This window comes from Strix uralensis, chromosome 4 (genome assembly GCF_047716275.1).
Source record: "Strix uralensis isolate ZFMK-TIS-50842 chromosome 4, bStrUra1, whole genome shotgun sequence".
NCBI classification, from domain to species: Eukaryota; Metazoa; Chordata; class Aves; order Strigiformes; family Strigidae; genus Strix; species Strix uralensis.
In genome coordinates, this window is record NC_133975.1 from 129896064 (window position 1) to 129921487 (window position 25424).

The 25424-nt window shown below is 56.9% G+C and overlaps 1 protein-coding gene across 4 annotated transcripts; it reads right to left on the reverse strand.

The window, feature by feature from the left end:
• Positions 1–3796: 3796 nt before the first annotated feature.
• Positions 3797–24533, reverse strand: FRMD6 (FERM domain containing 6). Of its 4 annotated transcripts, none has more exons than XM_074869212.1 (14): positions 24488–24533; positions 15768–15950; positions 14863–14953; positions 14504–14583; positions 13664–13740; positions 12766–12952; positions 11085–11240; positions 10064–10129; positions 9909–9977; positions 9576–9750; positions 8227–8562; positions 7986–8111; positions 6885–6976; positions 3797–6765 (listed from the first exon to the last, which is right to left on the reverse strand). In XM_074869212.1, exons 2-14 carry the CDS (start codon positions 15864–15866, stop codon positions 6481–6483), a joined length of 1839 nt encoding a protein of 612 aa, XP_074725313.1. In that variant the 5' UTR covers positions 15867–15950; positions 24488–24533; the 3' UTR covers positions 3797–6480. The 4 variants fall into 4 exon arrangements, with proteins under 4 accessions (XP_074725313.1, XP_074725310.1, XP_074725311.1 ...); XM_074869209.1 differs by having other exon boundaries at positions 14441–14583; XM_074869210.1 differs by lacking the exon at positions 24488–24533 and adding an exon at positions 20505–20588 and having other exon boundaries at positions 14441–14583.
• Positions 24534–25424: the final 891 nt, after the last annotated feature.

Consider the following 25424-nt stretch of genomic DNA (forward strand, 5'->3'; position numbering starts at 1 on the left):
CCCTTCAAATCTTTCCTCTGGAAGGCTCAACAGTCCCATCTCAAACAGGAAAATATGTTGATGTGCTCCCCGGGCAGGGCTGGGGAGTGCAGCAGAGCTGGGGTGCAGCACCCCCCCCCCCCACCCCAAACCAGGGCACTTCAAGCCGTGCCATTGCCCCCAGCAGCCGCAGCACAGTGGGATGCAGCTCCCCACAGACACGGGGCATCCCCCAAAAGGTGGCTAGTGGGAGCCCCCCGGGGCTGGCAGCGGTGGGCATAGGGTGGAGGGGGGCTGCGTGTCTCCCCTTGGCCAGCCAAGCTCTGTAGGGTTCGTGGCAGAGAGGCTGCCATAAAACCAGGTTTCCCCTCCCGTTTCCACAGCAACACTCAATGACTGATTTCTTTCGCTGCCCTGCTCAGCCCTGACACCCACAAAACCCACCCGCAGCTGCCCCCCGGGGCCCTGGCACCCCCCCCACCCCACCCTGGGCAGCACCCAGCATGGGGCCGGGGCTGGCAGGGTTCCCCCCCACAAACACAACGCAAGGAACGTGCAGTAAATCAAAGTGTTGGATCCACTGATCATTTCAGAGTGCAGAAGGTCCCCAGGCTAAAGAAACACCGGCACGTGGGGTATTATTGTAATTATCACCAATTAGTCGCTGGGGCCTGATTAGGGTGATGTCCATGGGTATGTCCAGCAAGGTTTGTTTTGGAAGGGCTGATAAAAGGAGGATGTTCTGTGAGGCACCCGCCTGGGGACAGCCAGCGCTGCTTAACGGCAGGAGAAAGCACCGCCTGTTTTGATCCAGCGGCAAAATTTAAAAAAAAAAAAAAAAAAGATGCTACCGCAACATTTCACTTTTTAAAGCACATTTTGCAGTTGGCTCCGTAAAAGTGGCGTTTGCACGTTGTCACCCTACATAATCTCAAGGCTTCGACCTCTCGGGCTGCCACGGAACGGTGACAGGAGGTGGAAAATCTGCCAGTGGAGCGACTGGAGATGAAACAACCCCGAGTGCAGCCTTTTTGTGAGAGCTTAAATCTGTGAAATGGTAACGCGGAGCAGCAGAAGGGCTGCCAGCAGCGGGGAGCATCCCAGGGAAAAGGCCAGCGTGGGTGCAAGGCTGCCTGAGGACACGCCGGGGTGGGAACTGGAGGACCTTTCCACCCCCGGGGACCTCTCCCGTGGTGAGATGAAGGAGCAACAGAGGCCAAGCCATCAAATGCCTTCAAAACGGAGGCGGATTCATTTAAAAGTGTAACTGGGGGTATGAGCCTTCGCCAAACAGAGCCTACGGGGAGGGGAGAGCCCCTTCCCTCTCCCCCCAGGCTGGCACGCTCTGCAGGCTCATGCAAAAAAACCATTCAACATCTGGTTTTAGGAAAATGTCGGTTTTTTATAGGCCAAGGATGAAATCTGGAGACTATACTTAGTAGCAGACAATGCAGCCCCCTTTCCCAGAAGTCGCTCGCTCCCTTGCGCTCCTCCCTCCTGCGTGAGGCAATTAGCTGACCCAAAAATGTCCGGTGTTAGCAGCAATCAGCAATTAGGGGCTGAGACCCAAAGGTCAGCACCCGCCTCGCCGAGGACGAGGGTTATTTTTAGAGGACAAAGGGAAATCGCTGATAACATGCAATTATTTTCAGAGCCTGTAGAAAAGGCACTGCTCTGCCACAGATGATGAGGGTGCCAGAGGAGGGGGGCAGTGGGGATACCCCAGGCCAGAGGGGCACAGCCCTACATCTCCATCTCCATCCCTCCTTCAGGGTGTTTGGGAGAGGGATGGGTGGCAAAGGCAGGCAGGCTCCAGCGCAGGTCCCAGGGATGCCCTGGGCTCCTGGGGGGGTGGTGGAAGCCCCAGCGGTCCCAGCGTTAGCGTGGCAAGTGGTCACATCCAGGCCCCCAGGACGGCGGCACGTGCTGGGAGAAACCAACTGCTCAGGAAGTTTTACTGATGCTGCTTCCCCATGGGAGAACAGGGGCTTCATCTTCACATAGAATCACAGAATCACAGAATCATCTTGGTTGGAAAAGCCCTTGAAGATCCTCCAGTCCAACCATGAACCTCACACTGACCGTTCCCAACTCCACCAGATCCCTCAGTGCTGGGTCAACCCGACTCTTCAACCCCTCCAGGGATGGGGACTCCCCCCCTGCCCTGGGCAGCCCATTCCAACGCCCAACAACCCCTTCTGCAAAGAAATACTTCCTAAGAGCCCGTCTGACCCTGCCCTGGCGCAGCTTGAGGCCATTCCCTCTTGTCCTGGCGCTTGTTCCTTGGGTCAAGAGACTCATCCCCCTCTCTGCACCCTCCTTTCAGGGAGTTGTAGAGGGCCATGAGGTCTCCCCTCAGCCTCCTCTTCTCCAGACTAAACCCCCCCAGTTCCCTCAGCCGCTCCCCATCAGACCTGTGCTCCAGACCCTGCACCAGCTCCGTTGCCCTTCTCTGGACACGCTCGAGTCATTCAATGGCCTTTTTGGAGTGAGGGGCCCAAAACTGAACCCAGGAATCGAGGTGCGGCCTCACCAGTGCCGAGTACAGGGGTAAGATCCCTTCCCTGTCCCTCCTGGCCATATCTTCATTTTCATCTTCTGCAGGAAATCAGGATTTTGCTGCTAATAACAGTGAACCCATCACATCAGACCAAGCACCCAGCCCTGATCTTCCTTCTCTCCCACTTGTATCTCAGCAATTAGGAGAAGGTTGGATGCGAGAGGGTAAATATGCTGAGAATCAAGAGATTCTCAGATGACTGGGGAGGTGGACATGGAAGGGCTGTGGTTGTTAGTACCTTACACAACAGTTTTCTTTAGCTGGAGGAAGTAGGTGCCAAGATCAGCAAACCTGGCAAAATCAAGAAGAAAAGAGCTGGCTAATTATGTTCTGAGGAGTTTAATTAGTGCTAGTGGCATAGGAGATTGGAGGGTGGCCCTGAGTGTTGGAGAAGGGGAAGGCTGCAGCACAAACCCTCTATCAGACACGGGAGACTCCACATGCTTCACCCAAAAACATCAACTCAGGAAAGAGAAAATGAGTCTCCCCTGCCCACGCGCTTGCAGAAAGCGGGGCCTCAGGAAATCCTCACGAGCAGAGGCGGCAGCTCTGCCAGCCTGCTCTGGAAACAGGGGAGCATTTTTTGGGGGGGAATCATTAGGAAAAAAGCAAATGATGCCTTGCTCAGCAGCCTGGCCAGGGCCAGCGTGAGGCTGCAGTGAGCTGTGGGCTGATAGTTTGTGGGGATGCTGGAGCCCAGCTGACGCCCCAGGGTGGCCCCTTTGGCAAGCAGGGGGGTGCCCCAGCCCCATGCAGTGCTGACCCCCCCACCCTTCCCACTGGGCCCACCCAGCTCCATGACAGCAGCCACCAAACAGGGCTGAGCAGAGCCCCCAGTGTCCCCCCCGCAGCTCCTACTGGTTGGGGACCCCCCTGAGCACCCCACTCATTGGGGTGCCCAGCTGGAGCCATCGGCGTAGCAGGGCTGCAAAGAGAGCAGGCACTCCCATCTGCGCCCCGCCCCTGCCGTGCCCCCACTTATTTCAGGAGCTTAATCCCGGTGACGGCTCCTGCAGGTCCCCCCGCGCCTCCTCCCAGTGCCGAAGCACTGGAACTGGGTTCCACTTTCATAGAAATCACCAAAAACCAGGATTGAAAGGACCAGCTCATCCATTCCCCTACCCGAGGCAGGAGTTGCCTTAACCTCTGCTCTTGCAGTGTCACTGGAAGGGAGAGCACAATAAATATAACACATTTGTTAAATTCATACGTGTTTCATCACTCACTTAAGCCCAGGAGCATTTTAAAGAGTCAAAATAATACAAACAACTGTCACTTTATTGTCATTTCCAGCCGTACCGCAAAAGGCACACAACAAACTTCATTGGTACAAAATAATTTCGCTGCGGGGTTTTTTGTATAGTTTTCCTTGTGGTTTTCTTTTTTTTTTTGCAACACAGTCACTGGCTCTCCCATCGCCCTGACGGGAAGATCCTTTCACAGAAAGGACTATTTCGTTCTTGCAGACAGATAGCTCATTATTGCCCGGGGAGCGGCACGAAGGGCAGGCGGGCACAGCCGCCCCCTGCCCCCGCAGGACCCGCGTGGCCACTCTGGCCACCTGCGGAATAAATGGCACCTCTGTGTCCCCCCCCAGCTCCCCGGCATGGCCCCGCTCCCGCTTGCCATGGGGTGAGCTCCATCGCAGCCCCCCCGACATCGCTCCATCCCTGGCTGGGCTGCTTCGGTCCGGGTTTGGCTGCAGGATAACGGGGCGGGGAGAGGGGGGGGCAAGAAATGGAGAGGCCGTGGTGTAGCTGCCCCCCCAGTGCTTTCTGAACAGCGTCGAGCATTTCTTTACTTTACCCTTTTGCTCCCTCCAACTACATGTTTCTGCAGAGTAGTGGGTGAGGGTCCCATGGAGGGCACCCAGGCTTGCCGGCAGAGGGGATGCCAGCAGGACCCCCCCCAGCTGGGTGCTGCGGCCCTGCTGCCTCACAGGGAAAAAAAAAAAAGAGGTTGGGGATGAATTTAGGGGATTTTCCAGCCTGTGTGGTTCCAGCACGGCAGACACAGGTTGCTGGTGCTCACACCAATCCCCTGGCACACCACAAACCCGGCTGTGGATGGGGGTCTGGAGTGGGGGTGCTGCTAGCAAACCCCAGCATCCCAGTCTGGGATGTGGTGCCCACAAGAGAGGCTTCTGGGGTGTTTGCTGGGGGCCCCCCAAAACCAGAGCAGGGCACATAGCCCCAAGCCCCCAGGCAGCACCCCTCTGGCTGCCCTGGGAGGTTTTAGGGGAGATAAAGAGGCTTTAGGGGCCACCAGCCTCCCGCCAGCATTTGGCTACCTACATTATTTTCCCATAATATCCAACGTCACCTCGTGCCGGGGGAGATCAAGCTCTGGGGTGGGGACACGCGGTGCTGGTGCCGCAGCACAGAGCCACGGCAGCACCCGGTGCTCTCCCCTACCAGCTCCCACATCCCAATAACACTGAGGTTTTCTGCACTGTGCCAATAGCTACGCTCCTTTTCTTTTGGTACCAGTTCCCCCTTCTTGGCTCCCTCCCCCAACATTTCTTATAAAAATAAGATTGTGCTTATTTATAAAATAATTATTTTTTTTTTTTAAGAAAAGTTTCCAGTTAAAAAAAGGTGGTATATCAAAATATGGCAAAACTTTGGCTGTCAATAGCTAAACTCTAATTAAAAATATCGACTAAAAAGGCATTGTGCTGTGAATATTAGCTGCTGTAATGCTTTACCCTCTGGTACCGATGGTACATCTTACCCCTGGGCAGGTTAGCTTCCCTAGGACACACTCAGAAGCTGCCCTTGGGTTTTCCTAGCACATCACCATCATCCTTTAGCAGAACTATTCAAACTGTAAGAGACTTAAAGACGCATGAAAAGCCTTGGTAAAATACAACGGCGACTGCACCGGGAAGAGCCACACTTACAACGCGGTTGCATACATATTCTTCTCAAGAGGAAAGGCTATTTTCTCACCTTAGTGCTTAGAAAAAAAATACGATTGTTTATATGGTTCATTAAAGAAGAGAGGCAGATCCTTTGTATAAAAGGTATTTTAGAGCAGAAGTAAAATGCAAATGGGTCTATAAGATCCAGACATATATAAACATACATACCTCGATATATTTATATATGTAATCTCTACATATTCAAAGTTTGGGATGCATTATTGCAATATCCTTATAGGTGACCTATTTTTTCCCATTCTCCTTTGCTTTCAGTTTTCTTGGGTGGGGTTTTTTTTTTTTGGTTTGGGGGTTTTTCTCTCAAAAAAAAAAATAAAAAGAAAAAAACCAAGCTGCAAACAGCTCCAAGAGCTCCCAGCCACCAGCTGCCGCACTGGGACCGCTCTGGTCTGACCTCCAGCATGTGTTTTTGGAAGAACTGGGTTGATGCTCTGCCCCAGAAGCTGCTGGCTATGCCTTCCTCCACGGTACATCACCCGTGCCCGGAGATCCCCGGCTGGTTATTGCTTGATTCTCCCTCTCCATACTGGCCTTTAGGGTATTTACATTTCTTTGGCTTGACTTGAACACAAGAGTCTGGCACTTCCTCTCCGGCGTCGGTTGCCACCAAGCCACCGCTGGAGCCACCGGCAGCACTGAGGATGGGGGCAAGGAGGAGAAGAGGCCACCTTGCCACGAGGCAGTGAGAAAACACAGGTTGGCTTCTGCTCGCTTAAACGAGTTGTGTTTCTCCCAGACGAAATAAGACAACTTGTGTTTGGCATCAACTCATCTGGAGGAGAAAGGATGCTGGGGGACCGCCGGTGGGACTCTGCCATGCCCGGGGGTCTCCACCCCGCCCACTGTTGGGGCGATCCTCCACGTGCAATGGTTTCCACGGCCTCTGTTTGCAGGGAGCAGCGCAGGGGGGGAAAGGCGGTGTTGACGGCCCCCGACACAGGGCAGGGAGCCCCAACCTCCCCCACTGAGGGCGTGTAGCCAGTCCTGCTCCCCGCGGCCCTCAGACGACGAACTCGGGGACTTCATCATGGGTGAGATCCAACGAGAAGTATTTGCTGGTTCTTTTGACGGGGAAGGTCTCCTGGATGTTGATGCACTGCTGGGCCAGGCAGCCGTTGCAGTAGAGCCCTTCTTCCTCCAGCCCGTGGGCACAGCCAAAGGTGTAGCTCTGGGCCGTATCCTGGCAGAGGTTGGCCAGCTGCAAGAAGTCCTTCTGGTACAGCCGAATGTCATCCAGGCTCAGGCTGTGCCGGTCCGTCGACGTCTTCGGTTTCCTGCACGTCGTCTGGGCAAAGCAGAGAGGAGGCTCAGGACCCGCCAAGGAGCCAAGGAGCTTGGGGAAACCCAAAACCCAGGTGCCAGCAAGACTTTGCGTTTCACCAAAGCTCCACCAGCACCACGTACCTGGGGTAAGGAGTCGGTGCTCTGGCCTCGCAGCTTCACCACCGTCTCCGAGGAGCTGGAGGTGGAGGAGCTGATCTCTTTCACAATAAGCCCTGTGCGGAGGAGAGAGGAAGAGGAGGGTGCAAAGGTTATTTTGAGGCTTCTCAGCTCTCAGGATCCATGCTTGCTGCCCCTGGGAGCTTGCCCTTGCTTTGGGGCGAAGGCACCCTCCACTCCATGGGGTGCCGTCACCCCAGCAGCTCCGCTTGCAACCAGCTTTACCTACAAAGCCTCACAGATTTGCACCAAAATGGCATCCAAAGCCAACCCCAGGAAGCCTGGCACCCCAGAGACCTCCCAGTAGCACACAGCACAGAGCTGGAAAAGTGGGCAACTCTCTGGGTGCAGGCACAGCTCCGGTGAAGCCGGGCACACACATGTCATAACAGCACCCGTGCTCATGGGAGCAAGAAGGGATTTTCACAAAAATGAGAGTGGAGGCCAGCAATTGAGAACATCACCAAAATGATGCCCATCACCCACAGGCAGCTCCTGCCATTATCCCCTGGTATCTCCAAATAACCTGGTGTGCCTGGGCACATGTCCCTGTGCCACGGGGCGGCTTCACGGAGCATCCATCCTGCTCTGAGTAAAACCTGCACCTTTCCTGGGCAACCCCTTCTTTTTACAGTTTCACCAAATTTACCCCATCCCTCCTTCAACCCACTGGGCGAATGGCTTTTTCTGGTGTCCCAAATGGATGTCTCGGGCTAATTTCGTTCTGCCAAACACCAAAGGTGTGACTTGCACTGGGGAATTACAAATGACAGGACAAGAGGGAATGGCCTCAAGCTGCACCAGGGCAGGGTCAGACTGGCTCTTAGGAAGTATTTCTTTGCAGAAGGCGTTGTTGGGCGTTGGAATGGGCTGCCCAGGGCAGGGGGGGAGTCCCCATCCCTGGAGGGGTTGAAGAGTCGGGTTGACCCAGCGCTGAGGGATCTGGTGGAGTTGGGAACGGTCAGTGTGAGGTTCATGGTTGGACTGGAGGAGCTTCAAGGGCTTTTCCAACCGAGATGATTCTGTGATTCTGTGAATTGGAACTAAAAGCAGCTGCCACCTTACCCGAGTGCCCGTTGAACTTGCGCGACAGCAGCATGTCCTCCGTGATGTAGACGCACATGTCAGGGCTCACCTCCATCTCGCCAGCCTGCTCCAGCTCCCGGGGGTCATCCACCAGCATCTCGATTTCTGGAGGCAGGGAGGAGGTGGGACAAGTCATTGCTGTGAACCTTCAGAGCACCCACCAACCCCAGTTACCTGGTGATAGCCAAGCTGGGAAGCCCAGGCTCCGCTGGTGTCTCACCATCATCCTGGGAGTCCTCCTCCAGCCGGTCCTTCCCACCACTCTCCACCCCGGAGGTGTGGGAGCTGCCGTGGCTGGTCATGGAGCTGCAGGTCTTCAGCTTGCGATGGGCGCCGGCGCCCGAGAAGCCATCCTCGGGCCCCATCTCCCGGGGTTTGGGGTCAGTCTCGATGCCCGAGGTGTGGGAGCTGCTGTGGCTGGCGGTGGAGTGCCGGGACAGGCGTTTGTGCCGGATGCTGCCGGCGCTGCTGCCACTGGCCCGCGAGCGTTTCTCCAGCTGCTCCATGTCCAGGTCCAGGGTGTCGCTGATGTAGGACTCGCGGTACTGCTTCTTCTCTGTGAGACCAGCGGCACGTCGTCGGCATGCGGCAGCCTGCACCTCAATCCCCTCCGCGGGGTGCCCTGGCCCCCCCCTGAGAAGGGCATGGTCCCCCCCCAGCACCCAGGGGCACCCAGGGGCACTGTCACCCAAATCCAGTGGGGTGGCACACCAGGAGCCAACCCTGTCCCGGTGGCATCTAGGGATGGTGGGGTGGGGAGCCTCAAACTTGCTGTGCTCTGTGCTATGCCATCCCTCCAAAGGAGGAGGAGGAGGAAGAGGAAGAAGAGGAAGAGGCAGAAGAGGAGGAGGAAGAGGAATAAGTGAAGGAATAGGAGGAAGAAGAGGAGGAGGAGAAATAAAATGAGGAGGAAAAGGAGGAGGAGGAAAAGGAGGAGGAGAAGGAGGAAGAAGAAAAAAATGAGGAAGAGGAAGATGATGATGAGGAAGAAGATGATGAGGATGAAAAAGAGGAGGAGGAAGAGGAGGAGGAGGAAAAGGAGGAGGAGTAAGAAGAGGAGTAGGAGGATGAGGAGGAGGAAGAAGAGGAGTAAGAAATGGAGGAGGAAGAAAAGGAGGAGGAAGAAGAAGAGGAGGAAAAAAAGGAGGAGGAAGAAAAGGAGGAGGATGATGAAGAGGAAGAAGAAGAGGAGGAGGAGGAGAAAGAGGAAGATGAGGAGGAAGATATCACATTTGCACAAGGGCTTTCTGAGCCTGGAGATGGGACACGGGGCACTGGGCAGAGCTGCGTGGAGGCACTGGGAGGAACTGGCCCACCAGAGACCGCAACGGGGCTTGTGCCCATCCCTAAGCAGCCAGGGGGGGTCTGTGGGCATCCAGCCCAGCCAGGATCTGCCTGTGGGGCAGGGCCAGGGTGACCCCTGCGCAGTCGAGGGGGACGTGGGGGCACCCACCCCCCAACACGCTCCCAGCCACGGGGCTGGCACAAGGACGTACAGGCAGAAAAGGCGTGTGGGAGCTGGGCTCAGGTGGGATTTTCACCGCGGGGAAGGGGGGGGGGGTCACCTACCCTCGTTCTCCTCCAGCTTGCGGACCTGGCGCAGGACGGGCTGCAGGTTCATGTAGAGCCGGTGGCTGCTGCTGAGCAGCTGCAGGAGGTGGCGGGAGCGCAGCGGGCAGCCCGTGTAGTAGATGAGCTTCCTGGCTGAGGGCAGCCCGTCCGGCAGGATCTCAAACTTCTTACCCTGCGTGGGAGAGGAGGGACATCAGCCCCAGAGAGAAAAATACTCCCCCAGCTTGCAATCACCCCCCTTGAGGTCTGTGCAACCTCACCCCCACGCCCAAACCAGAGCCCGGGAGCGACAGGGGCAGAGATGCTCTGCCCGGGGATGGTGGCACTCACCACAAACACCAATTTCCCCACGTTTGTCCAGGGGAAGTCGTAAAGCAGCTGTTTTTCTTCATCCAAGTTCTGCAAAAAGAGGAGAGGCAGGGGCTGCACACACCTGCCTGGCAGCAGGCAGGGAGCCGAGCCATCACCCTCGTTCAGCTGCCTACCTGGAAGATTTGGATGCCCCGTGTCGTCAGCCCCAGCGTCAGGGACGCCTCCACCTCCCTTTTGTCCTAAGGGGGGGAAAATTAGATGGTTTTAAATACACTATTTGCAGCACGAAGTGGATAAATCTGCCCCCCTGCCCCAGCCCAGGTAACCTCCTGCAGTCACCCCATCTCCCGTGCAGCACCAATGGCTGTAGGTGCCACCTTAATCGTAGAATCATTTAGATTGGAAAAGACCCTTAAGATCAAGTCCAACCATTTAATTAATGATGCACACAGACTGCACGCTCGCATCCTCTTAACACCCTCCCCAGTCTCACCCCCAGGTGCCTGCTGCCCTCCTCACCGCCCAGAAACACCCCAGCTGAAGGGTCTGGAAAAGCAGTTTAACCTCAGAAAACTTGGAAGGACCTTCAGAAACAGAGCTTGAGCCCAACCTGCTCCTGCACTGGCAGCACCACGGTGGCTGCGGCCACGCACACCACCACTGTCCCCCACGTGTATCTCCTTGGAGGGCTGGAAACAAGGTTTGTTTCTTTTTTTTTTTACAGCTCTTTTTAACAATGTACTCCCCTGCTGCGCTCAGATGCTCTCTGTACTTGTCATTCCCTGTGCTCTTCTGAAGGCTTCTCCTCTTTAACTTAAGGACGTTACAAAATGGGTTGTGAAGCACCAGCTCGCAGCAAACAAATCTCTTTGCTGGGAGAAAAAACCCAGCGTATATTTCTTAGGGAGAGGATACTAAAAGATAAGACCCCAGAAACCTTGAAGCTGCCTTCTCGCACCCTGGCAAGCCTCTCGCCTCTCCGTAACTTGTAGAAAATGGCAGGACTATAAAAAGCTGCATCTCGCTGCTTCTGGGAACGAAGCACTGCCTTGAGCCTGCTCTGCTCCAGCCAGCGAGTGTCAGTTCAAATGCAGCTCTTCCCAAAATACCTTAGAAATTGCTCGGCAGTTGCTCCTTTCAATAAAAAGCAGCCCTGAATCCGAAGCCGGGCCTGGGCTTGCGGCCAGGGCTCACCTTGTACAACCTGTAGTAGTGCACAGCCACGTCGTCCAGCCGGACGGCCTCCTTGATGTACTTGAGATGGGCTTCAGAGGCCGTCAGGGCGAACTGATCTTTGTGCATGTTTGGGACGTGCTTCAGGATGTAGTCTTTGCCCCGTTTTGCAACCACCTGTTTGAAGGAGAAGAGAAATTCATCCAGGGGAGCTGCTCCGGGCTTGCTCAGGGTCAGATGCCAGCCCCAGTGCTCCCAGGCAGTGGTGATTTCAAGGGAAAAGGGAAATTGGAGTGATACGCCCCGTTATAGAGATCTGCAAGCAAAAATAAAATGGATACAGCAGCCAACAAATTCTCAGTGCCTGTCCCGTGGAGCTCACACCACCGGTCACACCCGTGCCGGGGCAGGGAGAGCCATGCACAGGGTCCCTGCGTGGCTGGGGACACAGCCCCAGGGCCATCGCTTCTCAGTGACACGTACAACAAAAAGAGAAGCTGGTAAATTGGGGGAAAACTCCAGAAAATGGGCAACGGTGCCCACAACTTTTATTAATTAATCTTCCCCTTGCCAGGGAACCACGGCGGAGGTTCAGCTGTTTGGGGTTTGGGTACCCCGCAGAGGCTGGCGCCAGGCCGTTGCTGTGGGGAGGGGTGTCCCAACTGAAGGGGGGTCCCCGCTGAAGGAGGGGCCCTGCCAAAAGGGGGTCCAAGCCGGGACCTGCCTGTGTCACTGATGTGCCATACAGGACCACTCCCTACTCTGCTCCTGTGCAAAGTCATCGGGGTGGCATCACCCCGGCTCTGCCTGCCAGTCGGAGGTGACCCAGAGCTGGCTGTCACCCCGTGCCCTGCCTCAGTTTCCCTCCAGGACTATCTCAGGAGCTGCCTACACCCGTGGCCACTGCCAGCACAGAGGACACGCTCCCAAAGGGCTGCAAAGCCTGAGGGGGTGCACGCAACAGCGGTGGGCACGTGGCACATGGGGAAGCCCCCGTGAGCATCCCTGTGGCACGCAGGGAAATCCCCACCAGCGGTATGAGCCACCACACCGACCCCAACCCTCCCTGTCTGCAGCTATTTGCAGCCCTGCAGTTGTCTGAGGTTATTAATAACCAGGACTAAGCCAGAGATAGGCAGCAGGAACTCTGGAAGGCTGGGAAGCCTCCAAGCAGCCCAGCATCAGCAGCCTCAGAATCACAGAATCACCAAGGTTGGAAAAGCCCTTGAAGATCCTCCAGTCCAACCATGAACCTCACACTGACCGTTCTCAACTCCACCAGATCCCTCAGCACTGGTCAACCCAAATCTTCAACCCCTCCAGGGATGGGGACTCCCCCCCTGCCCTGGGCAGCCCATTCCAACGCCCAACAACCCCTTCTGCAAAGAAATACTTCCTAAGAGCCAGTCTGACCCTGCCCTGGCGCAGCTTGAGGCCATTCCCTCTTGTCCTGGCGCTTGTTCCTTGGCTCAAGAGACTCATCCCCCCTCTCTGCACCCTCCTTTCAGGGAGTTGTAGAGGGCCATGAGGTCTCCCCTCAGCCTCCTCTTCTCCACACTAAACCCCCCCAGTTCCCTCAGCCGCTCCCCATCAGACCTGTGCTCCAGACCCTGCACCAGCTCCGTTGCCCTTCTCTGGACACGCAAAACCTCGTGGGGGTTCACGCGAGCTTGAAGCAAGGACCTCATCTCAGCGCACTTACCCAGGCGGGGAAATAGGCTTCGGGCTCAAAGTACTTCCCGTAGTGCTTGTTACGCTTGAAGTCACCCAGGTCAGCTTGGAGGGCAAAGGCGGTGAGGAGGAAATAAGCCTCCTCGCGCAGGACACACTGCGAGTGCAGCACTTGCTTCCGCAGGTGCCAGTAGTAGTAGTAACGTGCTGTCCGGTCGCTGTTGGGGAGCAGAGGAGAGAGGGGAGGAGAGAGGAGCCAGCGGGACACCCACCCATGACCGAGACCAGGGGGTGGGAGACAACTCCAGCACCTTTGTCCCACTGGGAAACTCTTACAGAAGGAGCAGGGCTGGGTGCCGAGTCGTTCGCTCCCTTTTCCTCCATTCCTGAAAGCTGGGGCTCCCATTAAGTGGTGCAAAACTGCAGCTGCTTCACTGTGCTGAAATTTCCAGGCCTCCCACAGCCAGAATACCCCCCCCAAAAGCATCCCTGCATGGCTGCAGATGCCACCGTGTCCCCACGCACCCAAGACCCTGAATATCACTTTTTCCCCCAAAACAGGACCTGAAGCTCCCGCCCGGCCACAGGCACGCACGTGAATTAAAATCAGGTTGTTCCACGGGTTAAACTGTGACAAAACCTTCAAAACAATGTCCCCAGCCCCCCCCAAAAGCTTTGTTATTGCTGGCTGGGAGGAGTGTCCCCACCAGCTCCTGGCACCAAGCCACAAACAGGCCCAACAGAAGGGACAAGCTTTTGGGACGCACGAGCAGCATCCCACAACATTCCACAGGATCCCGCAGGATCCTGCAGCATCCCAAGGCTGTGCAGCCCAAGCCAGGGGCACCCTGGGGTGCTCCCCTGCCAGCTGCTCACCCTGGGGGGGGTGTCCACCGTGGTGGGGATGGGGTGGGGGGGTTGCACCCTACCTGATCAGCCTGCCGTTCTCCACGTAGTACTGCACTCGGAAGTGGATGATCATCGGGGGGCCAAACTGGTCGATCCCCTGAAACGGAGGAGATATTCAGGGCTCCTGCAGAGACCCCGGCATCACGCCTCAGCCCCCGGCCCCTTGCCTCGGCTCGCCTGGGGCCAGATCTGTTATGGCCACCCCCTTGCTCCCCACAGGGTGAAAGCCGCAGGGGAGAGTTCACTCGCTAACACCAATCACACTTTTTTCCTGAATTAGGGTTTGACACCCATTTTTTCCTCCCAATACGCTGAAACACAAAGGGGGTTTGGATTTAAAGAAGCAGACGGTTGGATTCAAGACCCCCAGGGGTCCGCAGGGCCCCGCCACCACTGTCCCTCTCCCACCCCTCCCCAGCCCGTTGCCCACCAGTCCCCATCTTGGGTGCCAGCACGGGAGCCTTCACACCAACCCCCTCGGCACATCGCATCGAAATAATTAAAAGGTGCTTTGCGGGGAAAAAACCCAAAGGCTTGTTTTTAGAAACTGGAAGAAAGGGACAGCTTAAAAATTCTGCTGAAGTGTAAGGAAATAAGGGATGGAAAAAGTCACAGCTCCAGGGTGGGGAGCGTGGAGGATGCGTCCCCAGCCAGGGCATGTGGTGGCACTTGGGTGACGGTCATCAAGCATCATCTAGGGGTTTCTTTTTGCACGCCCATCCCCCCGCCCCGTGCTGGCTAACAGCCTAGTGCCCCCCCCTCGCCCCTCAGCTGCGTTCCCGTGTCCTGGAAGTGACCTGCGACGGGGACAGAGGTGGCCTTACTGCCGTCAGCTCTCCATGCAAGACCTCACCGCTGACCTTGCTGGCCTCCTTCTTCCACTCCTTGGGGCAATACTTGTAGAGTTTCTGGGCCAGGTCCATGTACACGTGCTCATTGTCTGGGCAGGACAGAGGTGGCATCAGCATCCCCCCTGTGTCCCCTGTATCCCACCAAGCCCTGCCCTGGCCCCCCCCGACCCATCAGTGGGTGGTGTCAGGGGGGGACCATAACCTTCTCGTCACCCAACAAAAGGCCACCAAAGGGCTGGATAAATTTTCCCCCACTTTTGGGCAAACACTCCCCCCCTACCCGGTGGCATCACGCCTTGCCAAGCCATGATGGCATCAGGCTGGCCCGGCCATGGGCACCGAACCCACAGTGTAAACCCCTGACTTACTCTGGATGACGCTGAGCCCGAAGAGGTGACAGTCCTTCAGCCTCAGGAGGTCACACACCTGCACGAGTAACTCGTGGCACAAAATCTTCACCTGCAAAAAAAACCCCCACACGTGGTCCTCGCTGCATCTGTGCCCAGCTGAGCCGGGCAGGAGGCACCAAACCCCCCACTGGGTCCCCAAGCAGGACTGGGGGGGGGTGACAGGCTGTGCTGTGGGGCTCATTTTTCTACGGGGCCAATGTGGAAGACCCCAAAAGTAGGCTCCCACCCTGGGGTGCAGGATCAGAGCTCTCCCAGGGATGGGATATTTCAACATAGCGCTTAGGGATATGGTGTAGTTGGGAACGTCAGTGCTAGGTTAACAGTTGGACCAGATGATCTTCAAGGTCCTTTCCAACCTAGATGATTCTGTGATTCTGTGGGATGCACCGGGGGGACCATGGGGTAGCTCAAGAGCGGCGGATGGTGGTGGAGACCTCGCTGCAACCAGCCTGGGGCAGGGAGATGGCTTTGGGGGAAGAAAACAGAATATTGGGTGGTGGTGAATTAAAAAAATGAAAAGCGGGGGAATTTCACATTCAATGCTACATGCGAAGCAGAGCCAAACCCCCTCCTGTTTATTCACTGGGGTACACGAGGCTGAGTTGCCAGCCACAGCGGATGCGTGGAGTGAGGACTGAAAATCACGGCGCTGCCAGCAGCCCGTCGAGTCAAGAAGAAGCAGAAGAGCATAAAACACTGCTGCAGCCTTCAGGGGGAATAACTCGTGTGCATTTCTCCGGCTGGGCGAGAGCAGGCAGGCTCAAAATTAAACCCAGAAGCAAAACCAGAGCTTGCAAATGCACCCAGTTGTGAGGAAAACGTCGGTGCTCAGGGGGTTTTCCCTGGCCCCCGCACTGCCTTACGTTGATGATGATGTTGAGGGAGTCGTCGTTGGGGAGGAAGATGCAAACGCTGCGGCGGTCCTGCATGACTCTGTTGTTGTGGAAGGTCAGTTTGTTCATCGTGGTCCGGGCTCAGGGCTCGGGGCAGGTGGCGGGCACCTCACCGGCGGGCCGGGGCGGCCTCGGTCCCCGCGGGCGCCATCCCTGTGGGAGAAAGGGGGGGCTGAGCCCTGTGCGTGGCACCCCCAGCTTCCCGCACCCCGATGTGGGCATCCTTGCCACCCATCACCATTTCCCCCCCCTGAAGCGGGATGGTCCCCAAAACCCCTGAGCACACCCCACTGCAGCCACCCCGCATCCCACCCCCGGCGCCGCGGTTAGGGCAGCACAGGATCGCAGCCCAGCCTAAAAAACCTGACCCAGCAGTTTTATTCTCCCGGCTCACGCTCAGAAAAACCTCAGGAAAGGCTTTCCTGGCATAATTAACAAAAAAATAAGTCTATCTGCTGGGAACAAACCCAGCTCTGCCGAAGAGGAGCAGCGTGGTGAAAAGCAAAAAATTTTGTCAGCAGCAAAAAGACGAGGGGCTGGTGCAGGGCATCACGGCAGAACCCCCACATCTTTTCCAGCATCATTCCTCCCACCTCCAGCTCTTCACGGTGGTTAAATAAAACAACCCAAGGACTAACAGGGATTTGCAGATGGGAATTGTCATTTCCCGGCGTTCACCTAAATCCGCACCAGGCCAAGTGAGCGAATCCATCCCAGCACTAACCCCAGGCAATTCTTTTTAAGGGCAAATATTCCTTAAGCACTTTTTACCCGGTGACCAGCTCCAGGGACACAAATGCACGTGTGACGCCACCAGCAAGAATCTTTAAACTCTAAAAAGTAGTTCACCCTTTTTCTAACCCACAGATTTACGCTGGCACCGAGGACAGTATAGTGTCTCCCTCTTCATCAAATATTTGCTTTGGTCTACATGAGAAAACGCCTTTGGCTTCCAAAACAGTTTAACTTGCATATTTGTACAGCAGGGAAAAAAGTGCCCTGAGGTGACTTGTGTTAGGTAGTTACTGGGGTTTTCCAGAACTTGGGAAAGCCAGGGGTGATGCTCCCTCCCCACACCACTCTGGATTTGCACCACCGAGGCCTCGTGCAGCTGTGCAGCGTGGCCGTGCATTGCATCCACGTACCATGGCCATGCATGGCACGTGCATTGTGGCTGTGTGTTGCATCCGTGCATTGTGGCCATGCATCTGTGCACTGTATTTGTGCATCGTGGCCGCGCATCGTGACCATGCACTGCATCTGTGCATTGTGGCGGTGCAGCACGGCCATGCATTGCACCTGTGTATCACAGACGTGCATCTTGGCCGTGCACTACACCTGTGCATTGCATCCATGCACTGTGGCGATGCGTTGTGGCCACGCATTGCATCCAGGCTTCGTGGCCATGCATCGGAGCTGCGCATTGCATCCATGCGTTGTAGTGGTGCACTGTGGCCATGTGTTGCAGCCATGTATCCCAGACATGCATCACGGCCATGCATTGCATCTATGCATTGCATCTGTGCATTGCAGCCGTACGTTGCGGCCGTGCATTGCATCTGTGCATCATGGCCATGCATCATGGCCATGCACTGCATCCATGTAGCACAGACATGCATTGTGGCCATACATTCGATCTACGCATTGCATCCATGCATTATGGTGGTGCAGCGTGGCCATGCATCGCATCCGCGCGTTTGTGATGGTGCATTGTGGCCGTGAATTGAATCCATGTTTCATGGCCACACATTGCTGCTGCACGTTGCATCCACGCATCACAGCCATGCATTGCATCGGCGCATTGCGGCCATACGTTGTGGCCGTGCATTGCATCTGTGCATCATGGCCATGCATTGTGGCCATGCATTGCATCCATGTATCACAGATGTGCATCACAGCCATGCATTGCATCCATGCATTGTGGCAGTGCATCGTGGCCATGCATTATATCCATGCATCACGGCCATGCACTGCATCTCTGCATTGCATCCGTGCATCATATTTGTGCATTGTGGCCATACATCGTGGCTCTGCATTGCATCCATGCATCATGGCCACGCATGGTGGCTGTGCATCGCGTCCATGCATCGTGGCCACACGCTGCATCCGTGTACCACAGAGGTGCGGCACAGCCACGCGCTGCCTCCCTGCGTTGTGACGATGCGTTGAGGCCGCGCATTGCATCCGTGCCTCGCGTGCATCGCGGCCGTGCCCGGACACGATTGATCCCAGCGGGGAGCAAACAGCACAGCGGGCGGGTTTGGTTTCAAGGTTCACTAAAAATCACAGCAGTGAACAAAACGGGGCTGAAGGTATTTGGCAAACGTCCGCGCCCGACGCGGGGTTGGGCGTGAAGCGACTCGCAGGGGCCGTGGCAGGGAGGGCACCACATCCCCGGCAAAGCAGCCGTGCCTGGGGGCACCCTCCAGCACCCTCCGCACCCCGCTCCCACCCAAAGCTCTCCTGCAGCCCCCACGTGTGCACCAGAGCATCTCCCCACGACAAAACTACCGCCGCAGGCACGAACCACCCCTGATTTACCAGTAAACCCAACACCAGGAGGTTATTCTCTACCACCAGCCCTGCACACCTGCGGACGAGGGAACGAGCCCGGAGCAGCCTGTTGGGAACGGGTCATTCCTCCACCACAGCCTCTGCACCAAGCCCTGCTCACAACAGGCTCCCTGAGGAAAACAGCTTCTTAAAAGCACTTGGAAATGAAACCAAGCTTCAGGGCACTGGCGAAAACCCTGGTGTCACCGCTCATCACCTCGCTGCCTCCAAACTGCCTTCAAAAACCAGGCATCGGGCCCCACCGGTGTCCCCCGGGAGAGTTTCCCCGTGGCACCACGCTGCTCTTGGCATCCCAGGGCTGGTTGTCCCCATGCCGGTCAATATATTTACTCCTCCTCCTGCAGCCTGAATTGGTCCCTGAGCGTCAGGGATTAAAACACACATTGGTGTCAGCGGAGCACGGGCATCGTGCAACTCGGTGAGGATGGCACCGCTGGAGCCAAAGAAAACATCACCCCCAGCAGCAGGATCCTACCTCCGAGAGCAAGCAAAACACCAGAGGAAAAAAAAAACCCAAACATATATTTTGGTATTTGTATAGAAAATGCTCCAGTTTCTGCTGCTGAACGATAACACACCATCAGATGACCACATAGAGCACCATGAGGGTGGCCAGCGGCTTTGCGAGACCCCCCTCAACTCCAGGAGCTTCTCCCGGGGCTCTGCCAGCCCTCTGTGAGCTGGAGCCGCCACAGATTTAGCAAGCGGGCACAAAAAGGCCTTTCCAGGCCGATGTGCCTCCAGCAGCCTCGGCCAGACGCCGGCAAATTCTTTCTGAGCATCTGCTGCTCATTCCTACAATGTCAGCTTTGATTCCCCGGAACCCCGCGCCGCTGCCCTCACCAAGTCGCTTCTGCTCCGGCGCAAGCGCTGATGAGAGGCATGAACGTGTCCAGATCCGAGTTGGAAAAAAGCCTGGATTGCAGGGAGAGCCCCCCTGGAATGCCACGCTGTGGGGGGGGGACACAGGTCATCCCACAACCCGAGTGGGAACTTCCACCCTGGGCAGTTTTGCAAGGGGTTTTCCATCCGGAGAGCAAAGCCGGCTGGAAAAAACACTGGGAGTGAGGACTCAGGCACGGATCAGCCTCCGCAGAACTGGGAGATCCAGGTCTTCCAGCCACTTTTTCCCTGCTGTAGGGAAAAGAGCATTAAAACTCCATAGGAAGGGAGTACAAACGCCTTATATGCCTTGTAACTCCAGAGCTATGCGGAGAAAATTCCTCGATCCGCCGTGTTTTTCAGCCCAGGCTGCCAGAATATCATCTCCCTCCCTCGTACCAACGCCACAGGATAAACCCCGTCGCAAAGCTCTGCTGTAAAGAAAACATCACGCAATAAACCTGCCGGTCGGCGCGGCTTGGAAAAGCAGCTCGGGCTGTCGCTGCTGACTCGGCGGGGGATTTATTCAGCACGGGGTCTTGCAAACACGGCCGAGGGCAGGCAGAGGCTGGGCCCGGTTCAGGCAGAGGTGCCGGAGCAGCGTGCCAGGCTCTCATCGGAAATACAAATTCGGATGCAGTTCCAGGGTTGGGGATTTAACATCGCTTGAACTTGTCGGCTGAGATGGGTTTTTCTTCCAAAGAAGCAAAAGCGCGGCTTGTGCGCATGCGAAGGGAGGCTGGTTTGCATGTGCAGTATTTCTTCCCTCCTCCACGCATTTAGTTACATTTAAAAGAAGTGGCTGAACCTCCATGCTCACAGTTTTGCGCCAGGTTTGTACCCCCATGGTACCCACCAGACCATCACAGTGTCAACCCCTCAACCCAGCCACAATCCCCAGCCCCCAGACAGATCCAGCCCGTTTCTCCATCACCCAAATTCATCCCCTGCTTGCCAAAATTTTTTTTAAAAATCCTGATCTACCAGATACCTAACCCACCGCCAGACTTTTGTTCCAGCCCTCCCGGGGCGAGGGAAGGGACATGGCATGGGACCCCAACATAGACACGGGCTGTCCTGCAGTGAGAGACAGTCCAAAGTGCAGAGCGAGCTGGGAAGATGAATTCACAGGGCAGGAATTTCTTGTTTTTAAGAGTTTAGAGTCAGTTTTACCCCACATCACAGGGCGCAGGTATGCGTGAGCTGTTATTACAAGTTTTAAGGCCGTCACTTAATGCAGCTTCTACTAACCCAAAAGCCAGATTAATTCCTGCTTGTGGTTGCCCCGTAATTAAAATCGTCTCCAATTCTTCATGAACTCAACAGTTTCCTCCTAATGAAGAGAGGCAGATGAAAGAGACCTTCACTGGGAAAAAGGACTCAGTTATAAATATTACATTACTTCATCCGCCACAAAAGCTATTTGGATGCTGGAAACTCAGCCTGGGCAGCCGGGGGCCAGCCCCACCAGCCCCACCAGCCCCAGAAGATGCCCCCAAGCATCTTTGGAGGTATCCAAAAAGCCTCTGCAAGGAAGATTCCCCCAGGAGCTTGCCTGTCTCCACCTCTGCAACACTCCTCTTCCTCCTCCTCTTCTTCCTCCCCTTTGGCTGCTGCAATGGGACAATAGCGATGGGCAGAGCGGGTGCTGGGGACACCAGGGGACAGCTGCAAAGGGCCGAGCCAAGCGCATCATCCAAAAACTGAGATAATGGCCCCTCTGTCCCCTCCTATTTGTGTCACAGCTGCAATCGCAGCCAGCGCTGGGGACGAGCCCCGTGGGACATCACATCAGGGCACGGGGGAAGATGGGCTGAGCCACGGCAGCTTGGGAAAGCGCTCGCCCTGCCTGTCCTTCTGCCACGCACGGAGCTGAATCCGGCCTGGAAATGCTGATTTTCCATCCGCCTGCAGCCCACGGCAGAGCCATCCCAGGCCTCTTCGTTCCCTTCCTTTGGCGCACTAAAATATAAATGAAGCGGCACAGCCTCCGCCGAGGACGCACACAGAAATGGATTTCGCCTGGCACAGGCTCCAGAGAGGGAGGGACGGCGCCTGCTCTTCCTCTTCCCTCTTCTGCTACTGAACCAGCCCCTTCCATTTTATTTCCTTCCGGAAAACTGCGCCCCAAGCCTTTGGGATTAGAGCGGTATCTGCTAAGAGCATCCGGTTGTATCAACACTGGGTTGGGGGGCAAGGGGTCACGCCCAGGACACCCCAGCTCCCCCATCTAGCTCCGGATCCTGCCCCCCACCACGTTTCTGGGGGCTTTATGAACCATCCTCCAGCATCACCAGCAACAAGCCCAAACCTCCCAGAGCTCAGGTGCCGCTCCCAGGACCACAAGCATCACGAAGGACGCACGTGGACATGAAATGTGGCTTTTCTCCCCGCTCCGTGGGCAGGCTGCGGCCCACATGAGCAGCAGCAGCTGTAAATCCCTTGGGATTTTGCCCTGAGCCTTGCCCACAGGATCCCTGGACCGCAAAGCACCAGTGTCACCATCCCGCATCCCCATGCCGCAGAGAGCACAGTCCCGAGATTCCAAACCATGGACCTCGTCCTTATTTAACGCCCCCCCCAACCACGATGCTCTGGCCCTGGTCAAACCCTTCCTCTCCTGAGGGAAAGAGATTTTGGGGAGCCCCATCCCCAGCACTCCGCTCCCGGGCACACTCCTGTACATGGGATCACGCCCAAACCCATCCCTGCTCTGTGGAACGTGCGGCGCTTTGTGCACATGGGGAGGACAAAAAAAAAAAAAAAAAAAAGGATGCAAAACGCTCTGCAGACAGCCGAGAGCCCGAAAACCAGCTCCATTTTATGCCAAAACACACGTAACTGCCCCTGGACTACCCAGAGCCCCCTCTGCCCCTGCTGCCGTCCGTGGCGTCCTTGCCTCCAGCTCCAGATCCAGCAAAACGAAGCCAAACCAAGTCACTTTTTTTTAATCCTGGCGCGGGCAAAGGGGGATTTCTCTTCCCTCAGCCATGCCGCTCTCCAGTTCTCCGGCTGGGATTGCTCCTTGGCCACGCCAGAGCCTCCATAAACTTCCCTGCCCCAGCAGCAATTTTTTTGTTGTTTGTTTGAAAAATATCCTAAGCCTGCTTTTCAGACAAGGAAAAAAAAAAAAAAGCATAAAACTCAATTAACAAGCAGGCAGATATTTTAACCACCGCCATCATTTGTGTACTCCATCTGGAGTCCAAAGGCTCCTTTTTTTTTTTTTTTTTTTTAGCAGGAGGGAGCTGACATCATCTTAATTTGAAATTCACATTTATTTTTACATCTGGTCTGAATTAATCTTTTTCAGCGTACTGACTTTCATGTAATGGAATAATTGCTTACAGACTCGGGGTTTAAAGAGCCTGAAAAAACCCAGTTTAAAAAAAGAAACCCCTTTACAAAACGATAGTAAAAAGCCAGTACCTATAACCAAACCCCAATACGCCTTCGGGACTGGGAGTTTTAAACGAAACAACATCACTTTCAAGCAAGAGAGCTCAAATTAATGCTCACTCTATCCAAGAATTGGAGAGGGCGAACGAGGCCCGTGGAAAAACACCGACACAAACCAGCCCAGGAATTGGGCAGAGCAGCAAAGCTCTGCATGCTCAGCTCCATGTCGAAGCATCTCTGGAAAAACAGAGTTTGGCTTAGAGGGGGAAAAACATCCTCATGAGCAGAAACGCTTCGGCCATGAGCAGAAAAAAGCTGATTTGGGACCACAAGGCGACAGCAAAGGTGGCGGGGGGGGCAGGGGCACAGTGGGGACTGCCTTACTCCGTGTGAGTCAAAGGACACGGGAACACCGAAAACGGTCCTGAGAAACCTCAGCTCCATCCTGGGAAACCTCAGCCCCGATTTCCTCACTGCCACGAGGGCACGATGTCAGTTAAAACCCAGTTTAAGAGCTGCGTGGGTTTATCCTTGCCACGTCCAGAACCTGGAGGGGCTTTGCGTCCCCGGTGGGAAACATGAAGACCACCAGGTCCCAGCTTGCACCCCGAGCCACAGCACCCCCCTCAGCTCACCCATAGGTGAGTGGGACCCGTGGACAACAGGGCCCCACAGGTGACTGTGACCCAGAAACAGGAGGATCCACAGATGAGAGGACCAGGGGTGAGGGGACCAACAGATGAGGGGACCAATGGGTGAGGGGACCCACTGGCAAGTGTGGCTCATGGGCAAAGGGACCCACTGGTGGGACCCACAGGTGATGGGACCCAAGGGTGAGTGTGACCCATAAGCAAGGGGTCCCACAGGAGAGGGGACCCGTGGGTGAGTGTGGCCCAAGGGTGAGGGGCCCTGCAGGCAAGGGGGGACCCATGGGTGAGTGTGACCCAGGGGCAAGGGGTCCCATGGACAGGTGTGACCCAACAATGAGCATAACCCCCAAGAAAGGGGTCCCAGGAGCGAGGGGACCCATGGGCAAGCGTGACCCAGGCGTAAGGGGTCCCATGGGCATGGGGACCCGTGGGTGAGTGTGACCCGGGGGCAAGGGCTCCCATGGGCAAGTGTGACCTGGGGGTGTGCGGTCCTGTGGGTGAGTTTGACCTGGGGATGTGGGGTCCCATAGATGAGGGGCCCCGTGGGCGAGTGTGACCCAGAGACGAGGGGTCCCACGGGTGAGGGGATGCGTGGGCGTGACCCACAAGCAAGGGGTCCCATGGGCGTGGGGACCCGTGGGCGAGCATGACCCAGGGGCAAGGGGTCCTGCGGGCAAGCATGACCCACGAGCAAAGGGTCCCATGGGTGTGGGAAATTGTGGGTGAGCGTGACCCGGGGGCGTGGGGTCCCGCAGACGAGGGGGCCCCGTGGGCGAGCGTGAGCCGGGGCGCGCACAGCCGGCGGGCGAGGGGCGGCCGTGGCCGTGGCCGTGGGGGGGCGGTCCGGTGGAGCAGCCCGGCCGCTGGTCGCCCTCAGCTCCCCGCGGGCGGGCGGGCGGAGGAAATGACTCGCATTCCTGCAGCCGGAGCCTCTCGCACTTCTCCGGCACCAACTCATCCCCCGAGCGCAACAAGCAGCCGCGCCGGCCCCACGCCACCCCACGCCGGGCCCACCCGCGACAGTCCCGGGATGGGGGGGGGTGGGGGGTGAGGGGGGGGAGCAGCACCGGGGCCGGGAGGACGGCAGCTCCACCGAGCTGAGCCTAGCCGAGCCGGGCCGGGCTAAACCGGGCCGGGTTTAAGCCGGGCCGGGAGAGCGGTGAGGAGCGCCGGGCACGCACCTACCTGCGGCTCCGGGGACCGCGCTGCCCTGCCGAGCCGAGCCGTGCCGAGCCGAGCCGTGCCGAGCCGAGCCGAGCCTAGCGGAGCCGTGCCCAGCCCAGCCCAGCCCAGCCCAGCGCCCCCGCCCCTTCCCGGCCCGCACCGCCCCGAGCGGCACCGGCACCGCCTCCCGCCTGAGCGCCGGCCCCGGGACAGCCCCGGGGGTGGGGGGGGACGAAACGGGGCAGTCCCGGGGGGACACCCCAGCAGTCCCAGGGAGGGGACCCCAGCATCTCGCCCCCCAGCCCCGGCGAGGGGAGCCGAGCATTTGCCCCGGAGGGGGCGCGGAAATTTGCCCTCCCCTCCCGCCTCCAGCCCCGGTCCCGGGCGGGGGGGTGTGGGGCGGTGGGTGTCCCGTATTCCCTTGGCGGAACAGGAACCTGCTCTGGGAGGGACCTGAGCAACCCCCCGGGGGACGTGAGTAGGTCCTGGGGAGGGGGCATAAGCCTCCCCAGAGAATATACCCACCCAAACACACCCAGGGAGAGGAGCTGAGCATCCTCCTGGGGGGCCCTGGGCATCTCCCCGGGAAGGGACTCACACGTCCCCCGTGGGGACCCGAGCACCCCTGGAGAGGGGACCCCAACCACCCCCTGCACCCAGCCCAGTATCCCCAGTCCTGGCTGCACCCTTGGCTTATTATGGCTGCACCCCTGGTTTATTAAACCAGTATTTAGGAGCGGGATTAAGGCGGGAGAAGGATTAGGGCTAAATCCTGATTCCATTAAAGCCCCCCCCGATGTCCTGGAACTGGATCCCAGGTGAGTTGGGTTCATCTGTGCGCGGGCCGGTTGCTGCTCAGCACACGGAACGGAGCTAAGGCACACACGGGTCTCTCTCCATAGGTGACCCAGGATGGGAATAGCAGCAACAGCACCGTAAATTAGCAGCAAAGCATCTC